Source organism: Montipora capricornis, chromosome 7, assembly GCF_036669925.1.
Source record: "Montipora capricornis isolate CH-2021 chromosome 7, ASM3666992v2, whole genome shotgun sequence".
NCBI lineage: Eukaryota > Metazoa > Cnidaria > Anthozoa > Scleractinia > Acroporidae > Montipora > Montipora capricornis.
The window spans coordinates 37,320,740-37,338,722 of NC_090889.1; the positions used below are offsets into that span (position 1 = coordinate 37,320,740).

The 17,983-nt window shown below is 38.5% G+C and overlaps 2 protein-coding genes across 3 annotated transcripts in view; both read right to left on the reverse strand.

Moving 5' to 3' along the window:
* Positions 1 to 17,354, reverse strand: part of LOC138057103 (A-type voltage-gated potassium channel KCND3-like) — a 46,320-nt gene extending 28,966 nt beyond the window's left edge. Inside the window, exon 1 of one of the 2 annotated variants that reach the window (XM_068903148.1) lies at positions 17,237 to 17,354. The gene's annotated coding sequence lies outside the window, so the exon portion shown is untranslated. The remainder of the gene's footprint in view (positions 1 to 17,236) is intronic. The other variant, XM_068903146.1, reaches the window with a different exon arrangement.
* LOC138057100 (potassium voltage-gated channel protein Shal-like) lies at positions 291 to 8,498 on the reverse strand. Its single transcript, XM_068903137.1, has 2 exons — positions 6,234 to 8,498; positions 291 to 1,111 (listed from the first exon to the last, which is right to left on the reverse strand). Exons 1-2 carry the CDS (start codon positions 7,484 to 7,486, stop codon positions 982 to 984), a joined length of 1,383 nt encoding a protein of 460 aa, XP_068759238.1. The 5' UTR covers positions 7,487 to 8,498; the 3' UTR covers positions 291 to 981.
* Positions 17,355 to 17,983: the final 629 nt, after the last annotated feature.

Genomic DNA, 17,983 nt, shown 5'->3' on the forward strand with positions numbered 1-17,983 from the left:
TTAAGACCTAACCCCTTAAGAGAGTAAATGCTTGGAGATATTAATTAGATGCATGAAGCTAATCTAAAATCCGAGGGAAAATAAAGATATAATGATGATAATGATATCGGGAATAGGGTAAGAGACAATTGCATGATAAACACAGAACGCTTGATCGCAGGTTGCGCTCTTTGATGTGTTGTGTTCACAGCACTGAAGGCAGAGTAAATTTCGCAAAACAAAAAGAACGGAAAAAAATAAACATTGTTGAACAATATTATAGGACAATTTATCAAAGCTTCGTCCACAAGTCAGTTGGATGCTTCATTTTATTGCTTTCTTAGTGAATCAAGTTATTGCAAAAAACGCGACTCATCCATTCTCCTCACCAGAGTCTCGGATCAACCCAAGACTCTGGGAAACTGCACCATTCAGGGACACTGTTCATTGTTCTTCACGAAACCAATGAGAAGACACTTTGATTTAGGATTCCCCAGAGCTCTTCCTTGCCTCATTTAAGAGGAGAGCTCTGAGATTGGACTCATTCGAAAACATGCTCTTCATCGAAAACTGCTACAAAGATGTTCGTGGCAATTAGATTGCATACAAGTAAGAGTGCCAACACGAATGTTCTCTACTCGTAGCCTCTCATGCACCTTAATCTAAACGTTTCTGTTAATTGGCTTCGTAAGGATATTAACCCAGCATTCGTAAGCAAACGTCTTGCTCCTATCAACGTTTGCACGGCAAGTGAGGTTACTCTGGTGATCAAGTGTCTGTTTCTCCTGTGGGTAAGAGGGTCTCTCCAAGAGTGACCAATGTTGCTATGGCAAGCCAACCGTGAAGTCATTATGCTTGCTTGTAAGCAGGCTGTGTCAGCAAAAGATCATAAATTATGCAATAAAAAGAGCAAAATTTAGCAAAAATCACAGCCATGGTATTCTCCGAAACGTCGCATTTTTTGGAAACCAGTAGAAACTGAAGCAGTTGTTAGTGCAAATGCTATCTCCTCACAATGACTTTCTTGTCCTGCATAATTGGTATCGGAAGTGACATTATCACCACTCCACACACGCAACACAGACCGCCAATGATCTTTCCTAAAGTTGTAAGAGGCACCACATCACCGTACCTGAAAACAAGTAACGAGATGATTATGGTGTAGAATTTATAGGGAGGAGGGATAATGCAGTGGTGAGACCACTCGCCTCCCACCAATCTGCCCCGGGTTTGACTCCAGGTATGCGTTACTTATGGGTTACGTTTGTTGGCTCTATACTCACTGACTCAATCTGCTCCAGGTATGTACAGGGATGGCGCCGTGGTGAGAGCACTCGCCTCCCACTAATGTGTCCCGGGTTCGATTCCCAGACACAGCGTCATATATGGATGAATTTGTTGGTTCTCTACTCTGCACCAAGAGGTTTTCTCCGAGTACTCCGGTTTCCCCTCTCCTCAAAATTTGACTTCATTTGCGTTGATTGTTCATTTCAGGTTACAGTGTCACCAATTAGTGCTCCAGCGCTAGAGCGACTAGACACTTAATTAAAAATCCTTTCCTTCCGAGAGGTTTTTCTCCGGGTTCTCCGGTTTTCCCCTCTCAAAAACCAGCCTCCGATTTGATAAGAGTTGAGTGTTACTTTTCTCTAGGGGACACTTAATGAGGGTTAATTGTCTGTCTTTCTCAAAACTAACCTCGTTCCCAGGGTTGTCTCCTACTCGTAAGGAGAGAACCCTGGGAACGAGGTTGCCTTAACATGAGTTTAATACCCCGTTCTCACATCTTTCAACGATGTTTTTGGGGAGGAGGGGGTGTGTGGATAAAGTCCTTTTTAAGGCCCCGTCCACAGGTATCCGGATACTTTTTAACCCGCAACTTTTTCTTTCTGGATATGTTTTCCGTTCACCGGCGAATTCGCTGGTGAACCCGGAACATTTGGAATACGCTCTGCATAGTAGATATTTTTGAATCCGCTATGAATCCGGAACCGTGTGGACGCTAAATCCGGAATTTTTTATCCTCATGACGTAACAAGATCGAGCCCAGTTCCTCACCGCGAAATTAATTCTCAAGATGGCTACCTCTGTTTCCTTGAGAAGTCCTGAGTACTAGAGTGAATCCGGATACGTTTCGGATACGTGAGGACGGGCAAATTCGCTTCAAATACACAACAAGTGGATGGGGATATTTTTGGATCCCGGAAAGAAAAAGTTGCGGATTCAAAAATATCAAGATACGTGTGGACGTGGCCCAAGTTGGATAAAAGAGTAAGCGGACACTTCTTATTAAAATCGGTATGCGTGTATTAGGCCATCTCCGAGTTCATGTCTGCCTCCTCTTCAAAGCGAGTCTACCGCGAAGTTTTTCTTACGAAAATTAGTTTTCATTCATATTTAAAGAAGAACTAATTACCATCGCAAAAACGCAAGAGACCCGCTTTGAAGAGGAGGCAGACATGAACTCGGAAATGGCCTATAACGTGCATCTCTGGACAGAAGCGTCTGATTTCAGGTCACAGGGCAATATATCATGGCTAGCTTTATCAGTGACCGACATTCAGTTTTGACAAACTCTTAACTGAAAAATCCGAATGGAGAAGGAGGCTGTGTTGTCCAGCGGTTATGGCGTTGGATTGGAATGCGCGTGCTGCAAATTCAAATTCCGCATTGAACGCTAACATTGAACATTGGTCTGTAAACTCAAAATACATTACAACACGATTGTAAATCACCATCCCGTTTGGGTTTGTCATCCGTGCCGAGTGGTTATGTCTTTTGAATTGTTACGTTCCCTCAGTTCACATTAAAGCTTCAAGTTTTTAAAGTGGTATTATGCTCAAAACATTTTTTTCCTTTGACGCTTTTCCTAAACGCTAAGTGACTCAAGTTTTAAGCCTTAATTTTAAAAAGATACTTGTTTATTTCAAATGGAATTTTCCTATTTAATGGTCCGCCATTACTAACTTGAAGATCTTGAGAGAGCTGGATCGAGGAGAAAATGACATCAAACACTCACTAGTTTAAGAATGCAATGCGTTTGTACGCGACTGAATATTAATATGCAGCACGGTGCAGGTTTTCAGACTGACAAACTCGTGTTTTGTATAAATAATAAACTGCGTTTACACGCTGCAATTTTACGACATGATCTTTTTTTTAAATTAACGATTATCGTAAATTCTTAATTTGCTTTCAATTTACTATTATCGTTAATTTAGGACACTGTGTCCCAGGACTTGTGATAGCAGAGAAAATAAGGAAAAAAATCATATCCGTGGATTGGATTCGAACCTGGGGCTTCTGCTCCATAGGAACCGCTTCTTTCCGCTTCACCACTTAAGACCAATACATCGCATTTTCAAAAAAAAAAACGTTTTTTTAAGTCTGCCATAGAAGATCGCTGCTGAAAAAATATTGGGCCTAGGCTAGATTAATAATTTAAGCCTAAGCTTGGATTTATAAAAATGTTTAGCTTTGTCACGAACTTTGAAAAGCGATCTTTGCAGTGTGTAATATTGTTTGTTGTTTTCGTTTGATTACACAGCATTATCAAATAGTGTTTAAATTATTGTTTCTGAACAGCTAGCGGTGCGGTGGTCAAGTGGTTAGGTGACGGGTTAATAATGAACACTCCCAGGTTCGAGTCCTACTTCCATACACTTGGGTTGTCTTTTAAAAAATATATGACCATTTCCCATAATCCATATCAAGCTTTCAGTCTTCTAAATTAACGATAATAGTAAATTCAGAGCAAATTAAGAATTAACGATAATCGTTAATTCAAGGTAGAGAATGGGTTGAATTTTAAGCTATTGAGTGAATGACGTCACTTTTTCCTAGCTCCAACCCTGTGAGGTCCAGTCGGTCAGTTTTGAACGTGAGTAATGGCGGAACGTGAAAAAGCAAACTGCCTTTGGATAAAAATGAAAGCTCAAAATTTTGCCAGTCAGGTGTTAAGCAAACACGCTTTCAAAATCTGAAGAGAAAAGGAAGTGATTTTTTGATCGTAGTACCACTTCAACATCACAGAGTATTAGTAAGTAAAGTAGCAAATGGTTTGGACACAGGAGTCATATCCATAATTGATCACAAGTAGATCGTGCAGTTGAGAGTAGTCCTGAGAAGGACCGTTCTTGGTGACATTGACTGTTATTGCTCTTTATGGTAACATTGTAGGTGACATTGACTGTTGGTGTTGTCAGTGATATTGACCCGAAGTCAATGTCACCTACAACAAGAGGACTGTTCTTGGTGACATTGACTGTTACTGTTATTTATCGTAACATTGTAGGTGACATTGACTGTTGGTGTTGTCAGTGATACTGACCCGAAGTCAATGTCACCAACAACAAGAGGACTGTTCTTGGTGACATTGACTGTTACTGTTATTTATCGTAACATTGTAGGTGACATTGACTGTTGGTGTTGTCAGTGATATTGACCCGAAGTCAATGTCACCAACAACAAGAGGACTGTTCTTCGTGACATTGACTGTTACTGTTATTTACGGTAACATTGTGGGTGACATTAACTGTTGGTGTTGTCAGTGATATTGACCCGAAGTCAATGTCACCAACAACAAGAGGACTGTTGTTGGTGACACTGACTGGTCTTGACGACATTGTCAATACACCTTATTCCAAAATGGCCATCATTTTAGTATTCCTTTGTTTGAAAGCTATTTTGGCGTCGTTCGAGGTTAAATATTCTGTTGAATTTTACATTTGAAGGCGAGGGTTTGAAAGGGGAAATTTGCAAGGAAACAAAATAATACTAAAATGGCGGCCATTTTGGAATGAAGTGTATGTCGCCAACAACAAGGGGACTGTTTTTACAGACATTGATTGTTGGTGTTCTTGGTGACTTCTTGGTGTAGGTGACATTGACTGTTGGTATTGGTGATGTTGGTAATATTGACACAAAGTCAATACCACCAACAACAGTCCTTCTAACGGCTCCTCATATCCAGACTATCTTATTCATCAATTTTTTGTAAATGAGGGTTTTTTAGTAGGAGGTTATTTGCGGAAATCTTTGCACATTTTAAAGCGAACCTTCGATTCACAACTTCTTCTTTTCTATTTATTCAAATAAGACAGTGACCAACACGAAAGCTTGCGTATCAACAATATATTTGTCTATCTCAGACTTCAGTGTCTACAAATTGATTTGTTTTTCTTCTTTGTAACTTGTCTTAAACTCTGTATTTCTTTGACAGCTGCGTAAATAAACTTGACTTGACTTGGCTTGACTAAAAACTTCATACCGGATAAAATAATGTTGCAATCAATGAATCCGCTATCTTTGATAGATGAAGAGTTAACGTTGCCTTCTGTTTTTCATACAAAAGCTCTGTCTTACCAATAAGCAACCATAGCACGCAGCAGTTATTCAAGATGGCGGGCGCACGGGTAATTAAAACGAAAAACAAGTGATTCTGGGATTCTTGTACTTCGGAAACAAACGGCCGCCTTCTTTGAGAGGAAATCGGACAAAATTTAATGCGATTGTAAACATTACTTTCTGTGGTTTAAAGGGGACATTGTTGTTTTTGAGTGGACCTAGATGTTTTTAACCCATTCATCCCTGAAGTGGCCTCCATTGACGAGTAAAATCATTTCCTATTAGACAGAACAAAATCTACAAGTATCTCTCTTAGGGAGGGAAGGGTTAAAGGGGACATAGTTTTTGAGTGGACCTAGATGTTGCCAACCCAGCATTCATCCCTGAAGCAGCTTCCATTGACGAGTAAAATCATCTGGCGTTAAGGCGATTGCAAACGAGGAAACATTTGCTGAGGAAGGAAAATGTTTCTGAACTAAGGAAGGATATTTTGGCTCCGCAACAAACGTTTCCTGGGGCCCCAAATGGGGAAACGTTTGTTTCTGCAACATTGTTTCCCCGTTTGCGGTCGACTTTAGACAGGGTAAAAGCTCCCAGGATTTTTGCGTGGACCTATGTGTTGTTAAGCTTTTCACCCCTGAAGCAGCCCTCATTAACGAGTAAAATTGTCTTGCGTTAGACAGACTAAACATCTATAAGTATCACCTCGGGAGGTGGAAGTTCTTTTTTTCACACCGCTGGGAGGTAAATTGCCACTGCGCTTGGGACAAAGGGAACTTCCATTTCAATAAGATAAAAAGAAAGCGCGACTATAATAAATATTTTAAACAAGTAACTGACCATTCGATGAATGAAAAAAAAAATATTCTAGGGAAGTTAAAGTTTGAATTAAAAACAACAATGTTGCTTACCCTGTTGTCATCATCGTAACACAGGTGTACCAAAGTGATTGCGGGATGCTGTTAAAGTTGTCCGGATTTTCAAGTCTTTCCACGTAATACAGCACACTGGCAAATAACAGTATTCCGAGTGTAAACGTAAAATACAAAAACAGCAGATCAGTGGAACAGTTTCTAAGCGTGTACATAAGCGATTGAAGTCTGGTTGAACCTCTTGATAGCTTCATGATTCGACTAACCCGTAAAACTCTGAGAGTGATAAGCAACGAAATACCCTCTGTATTGATGAATATAGAGACAATGAGGGAAATATAATACGGTAGTATGGCTACGAGGTCAATTATGTTGAAGATTTGTTTCATGAACACACAGCGGTTTTTGGAGAAACCAAAACGTATGAGGAACTCCAACGTGAAAACAGCCACAAACATGGCATCCAGAATAGAAAATAGATTTGGGTGCAATTCCAGGCATTTGATTCCTTTCTCGCAATCGACGGTTTCTACAGTTGTCGTTGCAACACTGAGGATGATAAACAATCCATATGCATAGTTCAAGGCCCTTAGAAAATCCTCGCCCATGTCAGTTTTCCAAAGTCGACGTTTGCAATTTGTTACGCATTTGTGAGCACTTCCAAAATCATCGGTTGCATTTTCACTTAGACTTCTGTGTTTAAGTCGGGTTAATTGCGTCAAATGTTGCCGTTTTGTTGAGGAGATCTCGAGACTTTTACCAGTCCTCGAATACGACAGGTGTTGTCGATTTGCTCCACGGACCGCTCTTCTAGGTTCTGCACTATCCATGGAATTCCTAGTTCGGATTTCACTGCCGCATTTCTTCCAACCCACATAGTTGCCTGGGGCACTTTGCACAGTATTTACGCTGGTTTTCCTCACGGCATAATGGCAAGGACGCTTATCTTTATCGTCTGTATTAGTATTTAACCCGCAACAATCCGAAAGCTCGCAAAGTGGAATCCCGAAAAACTCCAGCTCATCCCTAAAAGCAACGGGACAGTCGTCCGGCGAAGAATGCAGCTTCCCGCTTCGATAATAATTCAATATGTAGCGAAATAAATGAGGATCTCTATCGAAGAAATATTCCTGTTTAACTTCGTCGAAGAAGCAAGCTAACATGTGGCTTCCGAGTAAAGTATGTGGATAGCGCATCAACGAACTTCTATCTGTCGTAAAACGATGTCCGCTGACGTTTAAAACGATTCGATTCCTTTTTTCTGGGGTACTAAACCTTAGACGGTGAGCCATGAGTTAAGACAGCTTCTCTGAAAATCCTCCATTTGAAGCCGCCATGTCTGTAGTCTTTAACTATGACGGAACATCTCTTATCTTATCACACCTTTCACACAGTGATCTTACAAATGTGATCGACTTGAACCTCTTCAGCGCTTCCAGTTTTAATAACCAAACAAGCGTTTCTCTCCAGTTACTTGTTGGTTCAGAGAATGCAAATATATTAAAACGAGATACGTGAAGTGTACGGGCCAGTTATGATAGGTAATCAGCAGTTAACAAAAGGAAAATAACCAAGAAACCCGCCAAAATAAAAACACAATTTGTGCAAAACCACGCGCGGAGAGGATCTATTTTCGTTGTTCCAAGTTCGTATGTAAATCAAGGCAAATTTGACAGCCCGTTTTGAATATCATATTTGTTCAACTGTGCATGTTAATTTACAGCTTTCAGTATTGTCCATCACCAGCCAGCATGCTGTGTCTACCTTGCGTTTTATATTAAACAGCAATTTTCCGGGTCTCGTGTCGTTGCGCCTCGCGAAAACTATCGTAGTTTGGGTCAAGATTCGGGAATCCGAGACAGGAGGATACGTTGTGTGGAAAATTCACGGAAACTCTCGCTTCTAAATTGCTAAGCTGAGTATCTCGAATTGTTATAGGAAGTCATATTAGCGTCGGCTGTTGAATTGCTAATAGAAATACTGGGAAATCATACCGCGAGAAAACTTTGTTATTCGCAGCAGGAGACCTCTCCTGAAAGGTTATTATACTGTCGTGCGAGAAACAAAAGAGAGAATTTAAAAGAAAAAAAGAATGGCTCGATCAAAAAAAAAAAAAAAAAATCGCAGAATTGAGATGGAGCAATTGCCAGTCCTATGAAACGACCTAAAGATGGATACAACTGAGCTCCGCTGCGAGATCGCGACATTTAAAAGCTTTTGTAACAACCCGTCAGATTATTGTGCAGCTACATTAATTTAAGGAAGGCCGAAAAATGTAAGGGCAACAAGTGGTTTTTCGGTGCGGTCCAAACCTCGTTTTTGTTTCACTAGCGCAAATGAAACTCTAGCTTTCCATACATCAAAACCATTTCCAAAACGTATTAGGTTTGAGGTTAAAGGAGAAATTCTCTTTGTTTGACAAAGGACCTGTCACATCAGGGGTCTTTACAAACGCTCAACAATGGGACAACCTGCTACCACTTTTGTTTTAAGGAGAAAAACATGGCAGATGGTTTATTGTTATAGCTAATGGTGATACGTCTCTACCATTTACTAACTTTTTTTTTTTTTCAATATAAAAAGCTAAATTTTCGGTATAATTTAAAGTATGGTGCTGATGACTTTAATAACTACAGCTTCGAACTTCCATTATACGATGTCATCATCTGCTTATATCAATTAGCAATTGCTGCTGGGAGCATTTTATTTTTTATTAAGTTATTAAAAGAAAATTTATGATCAATTCTTTAAAAACAAAAAATACAAATTGACTATTTATCTGTCGATAGGCGACTTAAATTTCCCCGAAGCTTAAGTAGTAAAAAGATGGAATTCCCAATTTGGAGGATTTATTTGGCTTTCATACAACAAAACTCAAACACCTTTCAACAAAGGTTTTAGGGAAAAGAAGTGACTGACACAAACTTTTGACAAAAAAAATTGCGACAGAACATTTCTTAAAAACATTCTAAGATCTAAAAAGCTAAAAAGTGGAATAAAAATCGACGTGACTTGATAAGGACGTATGGTAACGTCGAAACGTCGTCGATTTTTATTCAACTTTTTAGCTTTTTAGATCTTAGAATGTTCTTAAGAAATGTTCTGCCGCAATTTTTTTTATTGTCAAACGAAGGTTTTGTAAAAAAAAACCTATTTTTTTACTACAATCAATCCAAATGAAGCATCAAAACAGCTGAATATTTTCTCCTGGCACTATCTGATATGGTTCATTACTGTTGGTCCGAACATGTTAAAAGCAAGCCGAGTTATTGCTACTGCGCATATTACGTCCGAAGGTGTTACGAATGCCACCAAAATCTGTATTACGAAGGCGAAGTTATTCGGTTCCTGTGTAATTGCTATATGAGAAGATGTTCCACATGCTATTCTACCAGTTTTTTTTTTTTTTTTTTTGTCTTAGTTTTCTTTTTCTTTTCTTTTCAACCGCGCACAGATCGAATCACAAAGGATTGCTTTTGGCAACAAGAACATGAGCGTGAATTCCAAATTCGTCCTCATACATACAGTTTGGGTAAATGAATATATATGTTCATCGAAGCATTCTTCAGTAATAGTAGTTTTACAGTGAGCTATTTGTCACTATCTATCTTGCTTGTGGCACTGAGGAATTCTTAAGACCGGGGGCGTGGCAATTTCAACAGCGTTGAGCGCGTATATTGAATCATGTAACTTTTTATAATGCTGGTTCGAATTCACGAAGCAAAGAACGTTTGTGAAACCAGTTGCAGCGTTTGCAACACGTACGAAGTGTTTTGACATCGCGCCGCCACAATCAGTGGGGCACATTCCTCCTCCAAACTTTTCCTCGCTAGAGGGTACAGATAACAGAGTTACTGACTGAAATAGGGACCAGACGTTCCCTCGCTTTGGACAAGAATTCATTTCGAGCATCCGCGAAAGAATCAACACCAAACCAGAGAAGAACAAAAAGAGAGAAAGCTCTTCAGTGAAAGATGGATGTTCCCTCAACTTGTCAGCTTTTTTAGTTCGGAGCATTATTACAACGGTATGTTTATACCTGTATTCCAGAATGTGTGCAAACTAAATATTATCTCTTTTATCCATTTCCAACAAAATGCCTTGTCTTGCGTCAGCCGCCTCTGAAATGACCATCACATTACAGTTGTTATTCCATTTTACTACTCCATAATCCGTTCGAGTTCTGAGAAGACTGCTTTGAATGAATCAAAGGAACCGTTGGAAGTCATTAATATTTGCAGATCGTATATATAACCAACACCAGCTACAGAGCTGTTTGTTAAAAGTTCAATTTCGTTTAAACAGAAGAAGGACTAATTTTACTACGTTCTCGCTAAATCATCCCTTAATGACGGCGACAGAAAAGTGCAATTAAGACTATTTTTCTTATTCTTCTTCTTATTTTTGAATGCTGCAAATGCCGCAAAACACGGGAAAAGGTTTAATTATTGAAGGAACAGAGTACCTTCTGACCATATTGAGCTTAAAGTAAACTGACAATTAAAACCCATCACCGTTTCAGTGCAATTTGGGCATAGTAATTGTACTCAAAATCTACATTTTAATTTTAAAAAGCGTTTGACAACTCTGTCAGGGGCGATGAATTGCCTCTTTTTAATCTTACCAAACACAACCATTTACAACACTCGCGTGCGGTTCTTTTTTAGAGCATGACTATCCTAGAAATGAATCACATGAACCTTCTAAGCTCGAATTAAAATGATTTTTCCATAGTGGAAGTGCACGGAGCTTTCAAGTTAGTTCAGAGGCACCCCACTTTTAATAATCTGAAAGAAACAATTCAAACTCAACAGAAACATTATTATCATTAAGAAACCCCACTGGCAGAAAGCAACCAGATGGCTATTTACAAAGCATGGTACAGGGTTTTTGTTTGACGTTTCGTCCGGTCGTTTCCCATTCCATGTCAGGTACTTTGATACCAAAATTTGAGTGGTTTGCTTTATTTTTTATTATTATATATTTCTTTTACTATTTTTTAAAGAGAATTCGTGTGAACTCCAGACTTTCCTGGGAAACTGATTCTTGGGTTCCAGACTGAAACACTGGATACAGCGCTTCTGAGTGTATTTCAAAAATTTCCGGGGGAGCATGCCCCTAGACCCCACTAGGTAGATCGCGCCTTCGTCACGTCTGGTGCTATCAAAAATATATCCGCTACTTTACAAAACTGTCGAAAATCCTGGTGGTAGAGTTCATACCGGGACAACCGGAAACAAATCCAAAACAGAGATCTGGGGCCCGTTTCTCGAAAGTCCCGAAACTTTTTCGGGGCATTTTCGGGTGTCACAATTCCTTTTGTATCTAAAGAACGGAGAGGATTTAAGTCGTCAAACTTCACAGACATTTCTTTTAGTTAGCTTGAAAACATCTTAAAAGGTCGCTTTTCCAAAATAAGCGGTTGGCAGTTTCACACATGGCTTTTCGGGCCCGAAAAGTTTTCGGGAAATCCAGGGGCCTGTTTCTCGAAAGTCCCGAGAACTTTTCGGGCCCGAAAAGCCAGTCGTCAAACTGCAATCTGCTTATTTTGAAACGCTGATCCTTTAACATGTTTTTGATGTAAGAAAAACAAAGAGGATTGCGAAGTTTGATGGCTTAGAACCTCGGCGTTGCGAAGATATAAAGGGAATTGTGACACCCGAAATAGGCCCGAAAAGTTTCGGGACTTTTGAGAAACAGGCCACAGGACGGGATTTGAACCCGCGGCAACCGCATGCAGCCCAACGCCCTAAGCTCTGGACCACACCACCTACCTTTTCGTGTTCTCAAATTGCTATTGTTCTGCTTTGTCCGTGCTTAATTATCCCCTCTCTTCTTACAACATGTATTTATCATCACGCTACTTCAAGAACTCATAAATAATTCATGTCCTAACAGCCTTTCAAAACACTGATTTAGCACAAGGGCACTAAATGGGGACACTAACGAATTAATTAAAATCGACTCAAATCAAATGCTGGTTTTTTGAGCAGAGGGGAAAACCGGATGTACCCGGAGATAAACCTCTCGGAGCAGAGAAGAGGACCAACAAACTCAACCCACATATGACGCCTAGTTTGGGAATCAAACCCGGGCCCCACTGGTGGAAAGTGAGTGTTCTCACCACTGCGCCATCCCTGCAACTCTCAATTAGAGTTCTTTATGTAAAGAATAGTAATGAGGCCCGCCTTGTTTTTCTTAAAAGCTTATAGCGACGCTCAGGCGCGCGAAGCGCGCCAGCGGAGCACCATGGGTAAGATTTTTTGGGAAATCTATCCATGCGAGAAATTTGGGTTATGACGTCACGTACGCTTACAAAAAATCGGGGAGAGAGACCACTCTCCCTGATTTTTTCCAGGGGAGGAAGCGGATGTACACAGGCTATTATTAGGGTGGCCAAGCGATTATCTTCAGGTATAAAATTCAAGGCTTATTTGCTGGAAATTTACACTTACACAAGGGCAACACAATAACAAAATGTTTATAAATTTAGCTTACAAAAAACATATAGTTTGAATAATGATATGCCTTTGTCTGAAATGCTCTCAGGTGTGCATTTATCATCAATGCTGCTAATGTGACATCTTTTTCATGACAGAGAAGCTTGGAGAAGCATGCCTCGCTGACCCCTGAGACATATGCAGATCTGAGCTTGGTCAAGCAGACTAGCCTGGACATGAAAATAGAGCGTTTTCACTCAATTGACCAGCAGCCATATTGGATTACTGAAGCAAAGGAGAGTATTTGCATAAAAATAGAGTTCAATTCCCGGAGGATTTGTATGGTTCACCATCATGGCCGCCATTTCTTTGTTTTGGAACACCAACATAGCCGCCGTGACGTCACGTGAAAACGCTCTATAGGGAGGGGCACCTAGAGGATGGTGCCGATGATGACTCCACCATACTAAGTGTTCCTGAATAAGATTTCAAAGTAACCAATGAGCTTCGGGTCCTCTTAATAATTTGGATGCCCCACAGCTGAGCTACAGGAGAATCATCAGAGTGTCATTGTGTTTAGTTTAGGCGACACGTGTTCTGTATAAGTACTAGGACTCACTCTCGTAATATTTATTGTTCTCCTAGATGTTTTTTTTTTTTTTCACTAAAAAGATTCCTCTTGTGGCATTAATAATAACAATAATAATTATAATTCATGTTATGATGATAATAATAATAACAATAATAATCATAATAATAATAACAGTAATAATAATAATAACATTATTATTATTATTAGTATTATTATTATTCAACTATTACGCCATTTTACCATATTTGGTCAAGAGAACGCCCAATGAGATGGTAATACACTGTAGTGTCCCGGTTTGTCAGGTTTAGAACAGAGCAAATACGGACGGAACCGCAGTTTTACAATGAAAGAAATTGTTTTCAACGCGATACAAAGCCTGAGAATTTAGCTTGTCATCGCTTGTCACTCTTCATGTTGTTTATCCAATCAAATAAAGATCTTTGGCTGGCTTTTTGTGCTGTTTACATGTACATCGTTCGCACTGGAACCAGAAGGACAGATGATGCATTTTTGTCAAAACAATCTTACCAAATACATTGAAGCAAAATATCACCTTTTTTGTCGTGGAAAAATAAATAGCGTATTCCATGGTTTAACATATAATACTCGCGGACATTTTTCACATTGCTGGTATTTTCCATCGCCCCTGCGGGGCTCGGAAAAATACTACGCAACTCGCAAAAAATCCGCGCGTATTATATGTTAAACCATGAAATAATAATAATAATAATAATAATAGGACCAGACGTTGTCTTCGCTGATAAGCGACGATGGAGGCCAAGATCATTGACATCGCCATTCCAGGAGATGCGCGAGTAAAAGACAAAGAACTGGAGAAAATAGAGAAGTACCAACTTCATAGAGAAGGAAGGAAGGAAAATGTGGAAGCTGAAGAAAGTGACTGTAGTGCCAGTTGTGATTGCAGCATTAAGGGGCTGTATCTCTGATATGTTTGACAAACAAATGGAAAAGCTTGGCACTACCGCCAGACTTGAAGTGATTCAGAAAACTGCTCTGTTGGGAGCGGCGAGACTTCTAGGAAACGTTTTGTCCCTTTAAGGAATCAGGAGAGGAACTATTGTTGTTACTCTCTCTCAAGGGAAGTAATTGACCAGACCAGGAGCACCTTCAAGGCCTCAGATGCTGTACAATAATAATAACAATAATAATAATAATAATAATAATAATAATAATAATAATAATAATAATAACAACAATAAGAATAAGAATAATAATAAGAAGAACATAAGCTTTATTTATTTCAAATTATCAGTAAAAATACACACACTGAAAAAACCAAACTCTAAAACAAGTATTAGGCTTATAGAGATACAAATACTAGTACTAATTCTAATGATAGCAATAATAATAATAATAATAATAATAATAATAATTGCCGAAGTTGTACCAGTAGTTGTTGGCCATTGGGGACTGTATCAAGAAGAATAATTGAAAGGGATTTTTGGAAAAGATTGGTATAGTAATCATTGGGGAAACATTACAAAAAGTCTGTCTTAGTTGGGAGAGCGAGAATAATCAGAAACAGGGCAGATATTTTATAAATGAGGCCTAGGACCTTTGGTTGCAGACAGCAACTTGCTTTTAGGCTCAAGCCAGCAAATGTAGGTTGTGTGGAAAAGCAAATAATATTAATTATACACTTAAGTATTAAAAATGATAATAATAAATATTATTATTATTATCATTATCATTATCATTATTACTATTTTTATTTTAATTAATTATACAGAAAGCTTACTTGTTTGCCTGGAATAGCACAAATTAAATCAGAAAGGTCATGGATATATGAGGAGTCCATAAGCCACCTGGTACCAATAAATGGCTCCGGCTAAAGGATGCTACGTCAAATTGAAGTGATAATAATAATAATAATAATAATAATAATAATAATAATAAACTGGAAGAATCCGGTACAGTACAGTACCCGGTAAATTATTACATTGTACCCGGTACACTGAATCGGGTACACTGGGAGCTGTGTAGAAAGTATGAGTTAGAGTATACTATCAAGAGGTACAAAGATCAACCCTTAAAAGTTGCAGAGAATGGAGAAGTGAGGATAAATTGGAACACAGAAGAGGCTGAAGCACAATCGACCAGATATTACTGTAGTGCCAGAAAGACACACGGAAATGGACACTTATTGACATAGCTGTGCCAGCTGACCAAAATATCCTGACTACTGAGGAGGAGGAGGAGGAAAGGTATCAAGAACTAGTGCTTGCAGTTAAAAGAAGTAACAGAGCCCCGAAAGTGGTAGTAATACCCAGCATGATTGGTGCACTTGGAACTGTTTCTAAGAATGCAAAGGTTTGGTATAGGAAGTTAAGTCGACTGTCTGATTTTTTTGGAAGTGCACAGTTGTTAGCCATACTTGGTACTGCTCACATCTCACGAAAAGAGCTGTGTCTGTAAGCAGGGGGAAGCACTGTTGGCGTGACATGGCTGAAAAGACGCAGAAAAACACCAGAGAACTGGAGAAAATCGAATAATAATAATAATAATAATAATAATAATAATAATAATAATAATAATAATGAGCATTAAAAAAAATTAATGGAAGACTGGTACTGAAGTAAATATAATGTGCAAATTGTAACAATTTTTTATTGCATTTTTATCTCTATCTGTTTAAAACACAACCATTTACAACACTCGTGTGTGGTTCTTTCTTAGAGCATGGCTATCCTAGAAATGAATCATATGAATCTTCTAAGCTCGAATTTAAATGATTTTTTCATAGTGGAAGTGCACGGAGCTTTCAAGTTAGTTCAGAGGCATCCCACTTTTAATAATCTGAAAGAAACAATTCAAACTCCACAAGGGAAGTAATAATCAAGAGAAGTAATAATAATAATAATAATAATAATGATAATGATAATGATAATGATAATGATAATGATAATAATAATAATAATAATAATAATAATAATAATAATAATAATGAGCATTAAAAAAATCAATGGAAGACTGGTACTGAAGTAAATATAAGGTGCAAATTGTAACAATTTTTTATTGCATTTTTATCTCTATCTGTTTAATGTTTATATTTGAAATGTGTTATATCTAAATTTATTTGTTTTAAAGCTACCTGGTTTTCTCTGGGGACATATAGCTTTGTGAGAATCTAACAAAGTATCAGTGTACAATTGCATTTGCTTTCCTCTCAGAGTCTCTCATCATTCTCCCATCAATGTTGCTTTTATACTTAAAAGTAAACAATGATAAATTTCTAGCTTATCTTGAGAATTGTTTAACCTCAAGTCCTTTATTCAGAATGAACAAAATAAAATGATGCAAAATAACTCAGTTTGATTGACTGGGTATGACTTGGAAATAAGCTAATTTTTATAAACTGCTCTAAAAATCCAATAATTGGATTTTTGGCGCAGTTTATAGAGAAGTTATTGTAATTTGATTTTGAATAATCATTGTTACCCTAATTATTTATGGCTAGTGTTATTATTTTATTATTGATTCCAAATATTCATCCCTTTCCCTTCTCTTATATTCTCTAAAATAATAATTATATACTACATGGAATAATTAAATTATTCTATGTAAGTTGACATTTCAGAAGAAAATGAACTTCAACAACAACAACAACTACACCATCAGTCGTCAAAAATGATATTACAAACTATTTGATACAAATCGCCTTATAGTGAAAAACTGCTAAACGAACGACGTTGTGTGACACAGTAGGGCTCCCCTTGGGCTCCCCACCCCCCACCTCCCTCGAAAAAACAGTAAGGTTGAATTATGTTCGAAACTCTTCAGATTATGTTTTGAATGGATAATCAACCACCAACCCTTTCATTGAATAAGGCTTTGCTATAATATAATCACCATCCATCCATCCGATGTTCTTTCTCTTAATTTGTAATAAAAGTTAAGCTTACATTAAGCGGATTCAGCTTTATCCAATAAGTTGCTATTACATTATTGTTTGTATTGGTATCCTAATTTTTTTGCATTCTACAGCATACCTTAATCCAAAGTGTATTTCACGTGTCGCAGATAAGATCTTCAAATCGTCAAATTTTTCTAATAAAGGAAATGAGTTAATCACAAATTTTGTACGATCTGTATTTGAACCGTGGCTGTATGCGCCTGAGCTTCTTGAGGCCAGCAGTACCGAGGTGGAGGTGGCATGGTTACCAATGAAAAGCGGCCATTTTAAAATTTGATCGAAGAGCTTTGTGGAAATGTCGAGACGAATGGAACCTTTTTGACGGCGTTGAGAAGCAGAAATCTCGCAGCTTGTTTGCTTTTGAGCTTCCCAAATAGTGAGGTGGGTCACCGATTTTGCATAAATTGATAAGGAAACAATTCCTTTCGCCAATCACGGGAGTTATTTATTCCAACTACAAATCCAATGCTACTGTGTTTTGATGTAGACATTCGTTAATGGTGTCAAATTCAATAAAACGCGCTCTCAGAGGATTCTCGGGTATTCTAGAATCGCTCCTTAATCAAGTAATGCTGAGGTCATACGATTCATGGCATATAATTTGCATGGGACCTAAAAAACCTTTGACCAGCTGCGGGTCACGGGGCATATAGAGGGGTGTAGACAAAACATGGGGTCATGGCCTACCCTGTGGCCTACTCAGAGCATTGCCGCAAATCTCTTAACTTTAGGACTGTCTCACCAACGAGTTTCTTCTGCCGTTTTGGCGGCCACGGTTTGACCAATATTAACCTACTGATAGAACAAGGAATCGAGGAGCAGA